A 12871-nucleotide genomic window follows, 5' to 3' on the forward strand; every position below is an offset into this window, starting at 1 on the left:
CTAACTGCTTAAGGTGGGACATTGTCTTCTGCCCTTGGACTTGGATTTATATCATCGGCTCTTCCTGAGCTTTTGGACTCGGCACTTATATACCACTGGACTTCCTGGGTCTCCAGCTTACAGACAGCAGATCGTGGGATATCTTAAGACTCCATAATTTTGTGAGCCAATTCCTTATAACAAGTATCTATCTATCTATCTACACACACAAACACACACATACACACAGATATATATATATATATATGTGTGTGTGTATACATATATACACGCTGTTGGTTCTGTTTCTCTGGAGAAGTCTAATACAGATGACGCTCTTATGGTCCTTTGTGCTCTCCAGATTTGAGAAGACTACCTGTTATTCTTCCTCTTTTATGAGGAACATGGACCTTCATTTTCCTAAAAGAGACAATTTCAGTTTAATATCACCCTGTATTTCAGGTCCAGGGTGGAAGGATTTGACTCAATCTACTTGCAAAAGTATGATTTGATGAGCAGTATGTTGCAGTTATCCAGTGGATAAATATAAATTAAGTCATGTTCATACTTAGGGACCACTCATGGATGCTTATATATTGGTATATACCTATTAATCCATTATAGTTGTTTCTTTTTTTGATGCAACAATTGCCCTGTTTTGGCCAGTGGAAACTCTTCGAGTTTATCCAGTGTAAGATACTATCATTATTAGCTATTTTTATTGGTACATAAACTATAATATATTTGAAAGTGAGAGCTGTGATTAAAGTGAAGTATGAGAAACAATAATTTTTAGAACACTGAATTAAGTACAAATGCAAAAGGTTGTGAGGAGAGGAAAATGATAAGGAAAGGTTTAAAAGGGTAACACATTGTTATCTCATTCTACATTTACAGTCATAAAGGTATTTTATTTTAACCACTTCCTCACCAACTCAATCACCTTTAGAATAAAGTCAACATTGTACTTACTTCCTGTAGATTTCATAAGCTCCCAGAAGTTTCCTGGCAAGACCCTGTATTAAAAGGAGCAGGTGATATCAAGGTCAAGTATATGTTTCTGATATAAATAGCAGGAAGTCTATAAAGTGTTTATTTTAAGAAAAGTAGGTTTGAAACATATGCTTGAATATACAGAAGCACAATACGTTCTCCAGCGCAATATAACACCTGTGTAGAACAGCTAAGCCATATGTTTCAGAAATTATACTTTAAAAATTACTATGTAGATGTCAAAAAGGAAAATGCACATTTGTAAAAAAAAAAGTTTGTTATTAACATAACTCAACTGTATGGTTTCTTCAAATCTTTCTTAACTGTGAGAAGTATTTTTAAAATCTTCTAGGATATGCCAAAACTTCTTCTAAAATCATTAACGTATAATAAACCAAAAGTCTTAGAAACCTATTGTCAAAAGGATGATATTAAAATTTCTATACAATATTGGAATTTAAATCAGCTCAATTTTAATGCAACTCATGAAATTTAGTATTAGAAACTCAATGTGTCACAAAATAGCTAATGTTAGATATATTTCCCATTGGTATCTTCTTGGTCTCAAGGAAAGAGCTTTCTGCCCTTTTTAGCCGAAGATCTAACACTATGTTAAGGTTGTCCATGTTGTAGGTATGTACGTGTGTTTAGGGTTAGGGTGTGCACAGGAAGGGGAGATAAGAGTGAGAAGCCCTCAGGCTGCTGTGTGTGACTAGAGAGGTTCCTACCTGGAATATATAATAGAGGGGAGGAAGACTTAAAGTTAGAATAAATAGAAATACTAAATTTAAAAAGATCACCAAGAAATGCAGGATTGAATTTTCAGCTAGTATTTGACACTAGCTATCCCAATGGCTTGATCTATGGTGCTTCAAGAGCTACAATTTAATTTAACTGAAAGGGCAATTTAATTGAACTGAAAGATTTATTATAATGTGTTTCTAAATAAAAATCTTCTTTAAGCCTATTTTTAATGACTAGTTTAGACCTTGATAATTAATAATATTCATTTGTAAGACGATATTTGATATAGTAAAGTAGTGAATATAGTAAATTGATACAGTAATGTAGTAAATAGCATTTTGTTTCTATAATTAGGTGAAACAACCAAATTGCACTTAGTAACCATTAATTTGCTGAATAAACCTTATTCACAGATAACATGAAAGAAACATTCATATGACTCAGGTCAAAACATTATGGATTCTTGGTCCATTGGGTTCAAATTACTACAGTGGTTCTATATGAGTGCAATAAAATGCTTGATACAAAAATGGAATAAGTCTGGAAGATGTCTCACAACTTATCTCTCTCTAGGAGATTCACAATGCACATACCATATTTAGACTATTCTAAGATATCCTATAATAACAAAAGCCTGTTTAACTCAGCGTTTCCCAAACTAAGTTGGCCCTGGCTCACTTTTCCAAGGAAAACCTATTATTCTGGCAAACCCTGTAGATCAAACCCTGTTGGCTGCCTACACAACAGCTCTTCCCTCCTCCCCTTTTCTAACAGAACAATGATTTCATTGGAACGGCAATATGCCCAGTCCCAGTGCATCTTGAGTTCTCTAAGCCAGTCTTAAGAATCCCTAGGGGCAGATCTGTGGTGCAGAACCTGGCCAACGAGACCTAAGGAGAAGTCTGCTGGGAGGCTTTTCCTTGATCAAAAATGGTGGCATTGCGAGAAGGTCCTGGATGCTGTTATGTGAAAAATGAGATGCCTCTAAAAGTGACAGCATCTTGGCAATCAGGAAGTAACAAACCTAAGGTCAAAAGCCAGCTGGCTGAGGTGGGAGGAACAGAAGGATAAAATGGGCTTGGATCTTCGATGGAATTGTTGAATCCATACGCCAACTTGATGACTGCCTGTCTCCATATTTCTTAATAAGGAAAAAAAAAAATCTTATATAAGCTACTCTCGGGTTATTATCACTTGCAGCTCAGCACCATCCCAAGTGACAAACATTCTCCCGGGAAACCCTGGAGTAGAATAAGAGGGTGTCCTGATGATTTCCTGGGAGACTGAGCACTCAATACACACTAGTGGGAAAAGGAAGCAAGAAGCGTTGTTCAGGGCTGGGACCAAGGGCACTAATTTAACAAGACTGAGCCTGATGTTCAGATCATGGCAAACTTGGCTTCAAATGGGTCAGGATGGTGCTAATAGTTTGAGGTATATCAATTGTGAGGTACATCAGTAAGGGTAGAAAAGATTATGCTGAGGGAAGAAACAACCTTAAAACTTATGTCTCACTCGAGCTGCATGTTCATTGTGGATTGGTTGGGGGCTCTGCTCTGACTCATCTTTACTCTGGAGCCCAGGAGGAGGGAGAACCCTTTTCTGGAACAGTGCTGGCTGTCGTACGGGAGAAAAGAAAGTTCTGGGGATTCTCACTTGACAAAGACTTGGTCCATAAATCACACCCATCATTTCTCACAGATCATTAAACAGAACTGGTTACAAGATTCCACTCAACCATAAGAGATCAGGAACGGCAAGCCCTCGGAGAACATCTTCACTGGCTATCACTCATGTCAGCGGAGCTGGCATCGTAATAGAAGTTTCTTGCCAGAAAGCATGCTTGAGGCCTTTGGATTCTCTCTGGGAGGTCTGTACGGGCAAAAGCAAGACCTGGGTTGGTGGCTGGAGAATTACAGGGAGCTGCATTTGGCCCTGGGGCAGAGAGCTCCTAAGTGCTAGATAATGTATCAGGGTTCTATCAAACTGCTTAAAATCCAAGCAGGACTCTGGCCCCAGGAGAGAAACTGGAGGGCCAGATGCTTACCTCTAGTTTCTGTTTGCTGAGTTCAGGTAGATAAGCCTTCCATATGGTTTAATTTGAGAGGGATTTCTGGGGCCAGGTGGGATGGGAGAGACGATTTATAAGTCAGAGTAGCAGGAAGGTGAATTTAACTTATGGTTGAAGGAGAGCCAAGGTTCTACCCAGGGAGACAGTTTCAAAAGTCAAATTTGAAGGGATTAGTGAGGCCAGAAATAAGAGAATAAGTAAACAAAGCTCAGGAGGATTACATGTGGAATGCAATAAAATGTGAGGCATGGACTTTGACAAATGGCTTAGGAATAACGCAGTGAACCATGTGAGTGGACTCAACATTTCTTTCTTTGTGCCTAGCATAAGAAGAATTGAGCAATTTCAAGGGGTCATGCCAGACTGGATAAACATGTTTGTCCCTCGGGGAGAAGCCTGTGATTTAGTGAGGTTCCCAGTGCCTAGGGCCTAATGGCAGAAAGACGAATTCCAGACTCACTGGCTGGGGAAGAGCTGCAGCTGGTCTGAATTGGGTGTACACAGCCTGCCTCAGCCTGGCTTATCTTCGGGATGGAGCAGAGCTGAATCTTCGGGTGAAAGACCTTCAGTACCTGAGCTTAGCAGAGCTGAGAAAGGCAGGGCTGGATGTTTCATCACTTACAGATGAGCCTTTCCAGACAGGCCTGCATTACTGACATCCTTAGACCTCTTGTAGAACCTATCAACCGTGGTGTGCATTGGGCATCTAGTATGACATTTCTGGGCTTGTTAAATCTCTTTCTATGTGTGTCCCCTTTCTCTGCAATCTGCAGCTGGCCCCTTTACGCCCTGACGGGAACTATTCCAGCACTCTTGACATAGTAAGGGCCCAGTACTGGTTGGTTGTTATGGATAGAACACAGAACTTTCACCTATAGAAAATGAATATAAAGTCATCCAACGTAACTGGAAACAACGCTTCTAGATGCTTCTAGAAACAACGCATTTACTTTATAATGTAAAAATGGATGGGTTGAGGAGAAAAACTGGTGTTCGTTGCAGTTCTATTTTTATCAGGCACTGGGCCAGGCACTTCAAAACATCATCCCATTTACTTCTCACATCAGCCGTGAGGCAGATTTTCATTTCTTTTACCTTATAGATAAGGAACGGAGACTCACAGGTTACTAGCTTGCATGAGTTCATACACTGTGTGGGTTAGTAAGCAGTGAAGCTGTGATCCGAAGGCAGGACTCAGTGACGCCGTGGCTCAAGCCTTTATCACTTCACCACTCTGCTGCCAATAGAAATAACGCAGTACTTTGATCAACCAATGAGCATCAGAAGGGGCCTCCTAGATATTCATACATCTTCTAAAGAGGGGGACCACAGAGGAGAGAGCAATTAGCTAACTAATGAATCATCCTCTGTTGCACAAATAAGCTAATTGAATTTACTTAGGAAGAAGCATTGGAGTGATCCTGCCTCTGTGATCCAGCTACCCAATCTTGGGCGAGTAACTTAAGCTCTTGGAGACGTGGTTTTTATAAAATGAGATCCCTCCCTTTGTCAGGTCTCCCCTCACCAATCTATTATGAGGAGCAGCTGAGATTACATGCATGCAGTCAACGTGGATACTGCAAAGAAATATTCAAATGGAAGGCATCATTATTGACTTTGCCTAAATACCAGACAATAATAAGTAAAATATTTTCCACCTCCAGTGTATTAAAATTGTAGAATAGGGAGCCAGGCTCACCCTAGATTTTAATAAGGAAACACTTCTAATCAAGACTTCAGGTATGACTTAAACAAATAAAATTAGGTCTTTAGAAGCATTTATTCTAATATGTAATTTTAAATGATTTTCTGCGCAGAATAGAGATTGACCGTAAGATTAATGGGTGAGCTAATAATAAATTGGAAAACCTTAATTTATTAGCAGTGGTCTTTGTTTTTATTTAAGTTACTTTTGTTTTATAAATTTTATATAATTGTCAAATATTTAGAAGTACTGGGAGAAACATCCTTTTTAAAAATGTACTGCTTTTTAAGTTCTCTCTGTGGAAACTAGAAAAGGAAGAAAAAGATTTTTATGTTCAAGACTTCCTCCTATTACTGTCAATAACAGTTAAGTGCATTTATGGAGACATGAGACAGCACAAAGATTCTTCTGTAATTCATCAGAAGGCCCATCTTAAGTATAATTACATTACACAGCTCTGCTTGGTCATTAGTTTTTGTTTAGTGACAATGTCCTTCATTTTAAATCCTTTGATGGTAATTATTTGTAACTACACCCTTGAATTCTGAAAGCATGTGTACTGCAGTCCTGGTGAACAATGGGTATTTCTGGACTACAATGCAATTGGTTTCCCATAAAAGATCATACAGGGAATGGTCTGTAACAACACTGAAAATTTTTTTTTTTTTTTTGCGGTACGCGGGCCTCTCACTGTTGTGGCCTCTCCCGTTGCGGAGCACAAGCTCCGGACACGCAGGCTCAGCGGCCATGGCTCACAGGCCCAGCAGCTCCGTGGCATGTGGGATCCTCCCGGACCGGGGCACGAACCCATGTCCCCTGCATCGGCAGGCGGACTCTCAACCACTGTGCCACCAGGGAAGCCCAATACTGAAAATTTGCAAAAGGTTTCTGAGCTTGAAGTACAACCCAAAATGAGGTGTGTGGTGTTGTGTGTGTGTGTGTGTGTGCACACACACATGCGCAATAAAAAACTAAAGGCAAGTCGTTAGGTATAAGGCATGATTTTCTTAACCATTAATGACCATGTCACATTTTAAAGTTTTCAACGTTGCTTAAATTAAGGTTCGCTAACACATATCTTAGATTGTTTGATCTGCAAGTGAGACATTTTTGAGATATTTTTAGTTCTACCTGCCTTCTTTGTGCAGAAAAATGTCTCATCTTTGTGTATTTATTTATATACTGAGCACCCATATGTGTTTGGAACAATTTAGGTGCTGAGAACACAGGCCCTGAGAGTCTTAGTTTCCGACAAGAGCAACCAGGTCAGTGACAGGGCAACAAACTTAAACCTGAATAACCTGATTATCCTCTGGCCTGTGAGAAACAGAGGGTCACCTTAACATTAAGACTCTAATGCTCAGCTTGTTATCCTTACCTGCTGATCTGGTGCCTCCTCAGAGCTGGGTGTTTCCAGGAATGCCCTACATTATTTTCACCACTCCCCTTGGAACGCATACTCTCTATCCCTCTGCTCCCCAGTGCAACTGGCAACAACATAGACTGTGGTGTGAATATAAAGACCACCACCCAGTCGGGGTCTCCCTGAGAGAGGGTATCCCTTCTAGCTGTTGCATTTGGACTCCAGCAAACTCTGGCATTGGGTCCTGTCATTTACTGCCGCTCTGCACCATGTCACCCATTCCGCTGTCCTTGTCTTTTCCTCTCCACTTCCCTCTCCCAGCTTTTATTCTCTCAGGCTCTTTGGAAAGCCACATTTATGTTCTTCACATATGGGAAGTATTTTTGGTCAAAATGAAAAACCCAAAATGTGTTCCTTAGCAAAATGATTTGCGAAACAAGGCTGGCTTCAACTTGAAAGAAAAGCTTTTAGTAGGCAACCAAACCAAACAAAAATCCCACAAACCACTCTGGCCACACTGTAATTCTTATTCATAAAAGCTAAATACACTTATACTTTACATGTGTGCATTAAATAAAGCCCCCCTTCCCAGTGCAAGAAGGTGAGTATTGGAGTCATTAAAATTTTTATTCTCCAGCTACACATGGTTAAAGAAATCCATATAGACATTTACATTTTCCTAAAACACTGGCTTTATAGTAGGAAACAGAATTATTTTCTTAGGGATTAACCATCTGGCCAGGTGACACCAGAGAACACTGTGGAAACAGTATTTGTAGAGTGTCTATCATCCACACAGCACTGCGCTTGGGCCTTTATAGAGTTTCTTCACTGAACCCTTATGACCAACATTAGGCCGTAGGCAGCAGGATTATACCATTGACAGAGGGGGGAGACTGAGGCCTAGAGGTTGAGTATCTTGCCCAAGGTTTTTCAGCCCTTCTAACAGTGCTTCTCACTGTTAAGATGCCAGAGGATTTCTCCTTGCCTCACCTGTGTGTGTTTTCCTTTCTCTATAAAGCAGTGGGAAGCCAGGGTTGGTTTGGATAGGAGTTGCCTGAGAGAAGGACCAGCAGCCCCGCTGTTCACCCACGGCACGAGTACTCTAACTAAAGAGCAGGCTGTTGGGGCTGGATTCCTCTGCAGCTGTTACAAGATGGTAACACCCAAAGCGACAGATCTGGATTCGAATCCTGTCTCCACTGCCACCTGAGGGATTCTGGGCGAGCTGTTTATGTTTTCTGAGTCTTAAGCTTTCTTAACTGGAAGATGGAGTTAATGTTACCGTAAGTTATGCTATGGTAAGAATTGCAGAGAACATACAGGAAGAACTTGGCAAATAGTTGCTAATTATTCACTCTTCCACCTCTGTGTTCCTAGCCAGGCACAACTTCTGCATTCACCGCTGCTTTGCTCGAGTGGGCCCAGGCCTGACCTGGTGTCTAAGTCAGAGCTGATCAGTATTAGCAGCCTGAGCCTGTCTGTCTGACTGTGGTCCTGACATCTTGCCTTAGGTCCTGCTATACCTGACTTCTCCTCTGAGGTGCTGAGTCTGACTCCTCAATCCTTCTCACCCATAGCTCAAGTTCTGGCTGGGGTCTAGGTGAATGAACTGGGCTTCTTCCTGCTGCCAGAGCCTGCTGGATTAGACAGCCACACCTACCTTCACACTCTAGTCCCTGCCCAAGATCTCTATATCCTTTGGATACTGTAGAATGTTATTACAGAGCTGGCCTTTGCAACTGGGTGTGGTCATTCTACTCAAAATTTTTATTGTTAGTGTTCTGAGCATCTCCTACATGCCAGGTCCTGCAAAAAGACAGGCATGATCCAGACAGTTGAGCTAGGTGCGTTACAGGTATTATTTCACTTAATCCTCATTGTGATCTGGTAAAGTAGGTACTGTGAATATCCTCATTCAAAATCTGAAGCTTAGGAAGATTGAGGGCCTTTCTCCAAGTCACACATCAAGTCAGAGGTGGAGCCAGGCCTAGAATCCCAAGCCAGGGCTCACAGCCATTACATCATAATGCTTTCCATCCAATCTGTTAACCTTCCACTGCTTCCTCCTTTTCTTGCTGTTGGATGTGCTCTATGGCGGCAGGTGCCGTCTTTTAATGTGGCACCTCTTCCAGTGTACTGTGATCAAGTTACTTGTCTCTGTTTCTCTTTAGACTGGGAGCTCCCTGAAGGCGGGGACCATGTTTTCTTTATCCCTGTACTCCAGCGCATAGCACAATAGCTGGCACAGAATAAGTACTCCAAAAGAGGTTTGAAGACTGAGCTGTAGTGGCTTTTTCTTCTCTACCTGCTGACTTATGTTGCTGAAGTTCCATATGTTCTCTATTCAAACTCATCTGAATGATGACAGCTCTAGAATCAAAACTAGCAGTTACTCTTGGGTCCAAAATGGTATGTGTGTGTGCGTACGTACATGTGTGTATGTTTGTGTTTGTATGTGTGTGTTATGGTATCAACTAAGGTAACTGTAGTTGTGTTTTCAAATACTTGTCTGTATCAAAAGCTTTTAGCCACCATGTTTCTTTTCCATACACTTTTGTCTTTATGACAGAGATATTTTTAAAGAGTATAGTCCATTAAAAAACAGAATGCTGCCCAATTTGGGTTTTGTCTTATGTTTCCTTATGATTAGATCGAGGCTATGCATTCCCAGCCAGAATGATGTTATGTCCTTTTCAGGCTATCACATCTGGAGGCCCATGATGTCTATTTACCCATCTGAAGTTAATTTTGATCACCCAATCAAGATGCTGTCCTATTTCTTCCCTGTATGGTTAACTTTCTTTTTCTTCTTGTAACTGATAAACAATCTGTGAGGAGACATTTTAAGACCATGCATATATCCTGTTACTCATCAAAATTTCCTCCTGGAGAACAGTATGGAGGTTCCTTAAAAAATTAAAAATAGAACTATCATACGGCCCAGCAACCCCACTACTGGGCATACACCCTGAGAAAACCATAATTCAAAAAGAGTCATGTACCACAATGTTCATTGCAGCTCTATTTACAATAGCCAGGACATGGAAGCAACCTAAGTGTCCATCAACAGATGAATGGACAAAGAAGATGTGGCACATACATACAATGGAATATTACTCAGCCATAAAAAGAAACGAAATTGAGTTATTTGTAGTGAGGTGGATGGACCTAGAGTCTGTCATACAGAGTGAAGTAAGTCAGAAAGAGAAAAACAAATACCGTATGTTAACACATACATATGGAATCTAAAAAAAAAAATGGTTCTGAAGAACCTAGGGGCAGGACAGGAATAAAGACGCAGACCTAGAGAATGGACTTGAGGTCACGGGGAGGGGGAAGGGTAAGCTGGGACAAAGTGAGAGAGTGGCATGGACATATATACACTACCAAATGTAAAATAGTTAGCTACTGGGAAGCAGCCGCATGGCACAGGGAGATCAGCTCGGTGCTTTGTGACCACCTAGAGGGGTGGGATAGGGAGGGTGGGAGGGAGACGCAAGAGGGAGGAGATATGGGGATATATGTATATGTATAGCTGATTCACTTTGTTGTACAGCAGCAACGAACACACCATTGTACAGCAATTATACCCCAATAAAGATGTTAAAAAAGAAAAATAATTTCCTCCTGGATCCATTGATGATCCCTGCCTGCCCCTATCTTAAAGTGATGTTTGCAAGATGACTATTCTGCAGTTAAATGCAGTATCTGAGTCTAAACTGGATCCTACTCAGGAGAGAAAAATGCCATAATAGACGTTATTGAATTATTGACAAAACTTGAATATGAATAGATTAAATAAAAGTGCTATATAAATATTAAGTCTACTGAAATTTACTCTCAAGTGATTCATAAAAATTTGTGTGTATATATGTATTCATATGTATACAAATACATATATATATATATATATACACACACACACACACACACGCATATAGAGAGAGAACATATAAATGAGAAAGCAGACAGGATAACCATTCAAAGGAAAAAGTTAGGTACATGGGTGTTCCCGGTATTATTCCTATTCTTGCAGTTTTTCTGTAAGTTTGAAATTATTTCCAAATAAAAAGTTAGTAAGTTTTTAGCCACCTATAGAATAAACATTAGATGCCCTACCTGAAGTTAGGTCTTTAGTGGCTGACATTGAATCAGTTACCAAGGACAGTTTCTCCCGGATTGAATGATCCCCAAGTTCTAGTCCCATAGGAGATCCTATGACTCTTGGTGAAGTTTCTGTCTCCAAGATGGTGCCTGTGGAAACTACCAAGTAAATAACGGTGGTATTGTGAAATGGAAGACTCTAGTTCTGGTTGCACACATCTTCGTTTTCTTTATTAAAAAGAAAATACAGAAATGATGAAATGATACCTAAGGGTCTTAAGTATAAGGTGAAATGACAGAGGCCCCTGATGCAATGACATGAAACCTGGCATCCGCCCGTGCAAGCTCAGTTCAGTCCCCTTTCATGATGGATGCATACTCCTTCTGGTGTTCAACCAGCTTTAGGAATACTTGATATTTCTTGTCATAATATCTGCAGGAGAAAAATAAATATGTTGGATGATCTCAAGCAAGACTGTTATGCTGCTTCCCCTGACATTTAGAAGAACAGAAGTGTTATCTGTTACAGTTTTGCAGACACTTCCCATTTTTTGGATGCTGACAGCATCCTGAGTCACATGTTTCCACTCACTATCTTTAACCTCCATGGGTGAACCTACATCTCCATTTTAGAGGTAAAGGTTTTAGAGCTGAGATTTGCTCAAAGAGGCAAATCTAAAATAGTATTGCTAAAACTCGGCAGAGCTGGAATTCAAACTCAGGGCTATCCGACTTCAAAGCCTCCACTATAACACAGTGGAAGTGCTGGGCTTGACACAGGGCCTTTCACATTCCCAGCTTCAATAAGTATTTCATATATGATTACCCAACCCCCCCACCCCTGACCAGTTTAGCGACTGGTTTAATGTCACAGCCTGACCAGGGATGCGACTGAACATTTTAATCACCCTTTGCACATTCCACACCTACATTTCCTTTGCAGACTCCTTTATCTGGGAGTAAAACCCCATGAGAATGTGACTAACACCTTTCCTGGAGCTGTGCCCTGCCTTCTGGGCATCCCACAGAGGACCCTTTTCTCCTGTACTATCCAGCTGAGTCTTCAGATAAGACCTGTTAGAACTGGTGTTGGCCGTGAGTTAGAAGGCAGAGCAGCTGAAGCTACCTTGGCATCACAATCTTGAAAAGGACAATAGTAGCTAAGACAAATTATACTTGGAGACGGAAGCTTGGCCCTTATTCCTCTTGGCTGGGAGGAGCTGACGTGAGGTAAGGGGTTGATGAACCCTGTCTAGCATGTCTTGGTAGGTTCTGGGGTTCTCTGAAAAGAAGTCCTCGTGAAGGAGCATTGGTGCAAGCTTGGGAATTGGAGAGAGAGAGTGTAAGAGTAACCCTGAATGCACACAGGGACTTCTACCTGTAACATGCAGAGCTAAACAGATTAATAGGAACACCCCTGCCCGGCATTTCTACCTTAAGAATTCTGGTAACTTAAGAGCCGTGATGGGGCCAAACACAGGGTTAAGAGGTGGACTCTGAGGCCTGGGTTTGAATCTCAGCTTGGCCCCATTACTAGCTGTGTGACCATGGATATTTTACTTAATCTCTTTGTTCCTAAATGTCCCTATTTGTAAATGAGAAAAATTACAACACCTACCTCAATAGAGGTAATGTGAACTGTTATGTGAATTAAATGAGGTAGTATTTGAGAAGAACTTAGAACAGTGCCTGACTCACAGCAAGTGATATCAATGCTAGTTATGGTTACTACTTAAAAAATTAACATTCCAAAATTACCATCAATCTCACTATATGTAGATTATACTAAAACCCACTCTATGAGCCTCCAAATTTATTAATCATAGAATGATTTTGGGGACAGGAATTTTCTTCTTCAAATGCTACTCTCTGACAATCTAACGTCAAGCAATTTTTTCACTATATGAGA

At 40.8% G+C, this 12871-nt stretch overlaps 1 protein-coding gene across 9 annotated transcripts in view; it reads right to left on the minus strand.

Moving 5' to 3' along the window:
• The window catches only part of FGGY (FGGY carbohydrate kinase domain containing), a 455489-nt gene that overhangs the window by 25927 nt on the left and 416691 nt on the right, over positions 1 to 12871 (minus strand). For 7 of the 9 annotated variants that reach the window (XM_027108371.1, XM_027108363.1, XM_027108369.1 and 4 more), the window contains one exon: positions 11166 to 11395. In XM_027108371.1, coding sequence (XP_026964172.1) covers positions 11314 to 11395 — 82 coding nt within the window. In that variant the 3' untranslated portion in view covers positions 11166 to 11313. Of the gene's footprint in view, positions 1 to 951; positions 996 to 11165; positions 11396 to 12871 lie in introns of those variants that run through there. The other 2 variants (XM_027108362.1, XM_027108360.1) reach the window with 1 other exon arrangement.

The sequence above is a fragment of the Aethalodelphis obliquidens genome, unplaced genomic scaffold, assembly GCF_003676395.1.
Source record: "Aethalodelphis obliquidens isolate GAN/ISIS:26980383/991018 unplaced genomic scaffold, ASM367639v1 scaffold9, whole genome shotgun sequence".
In the NCBI taxonomy this organism is placed as follows: Eukaryota; Metazoa; Chordata; class Mammalia; order Artiodactyla; family Delphinidae; genus Aethalodelphis; species Aethalodelphis obliquidens.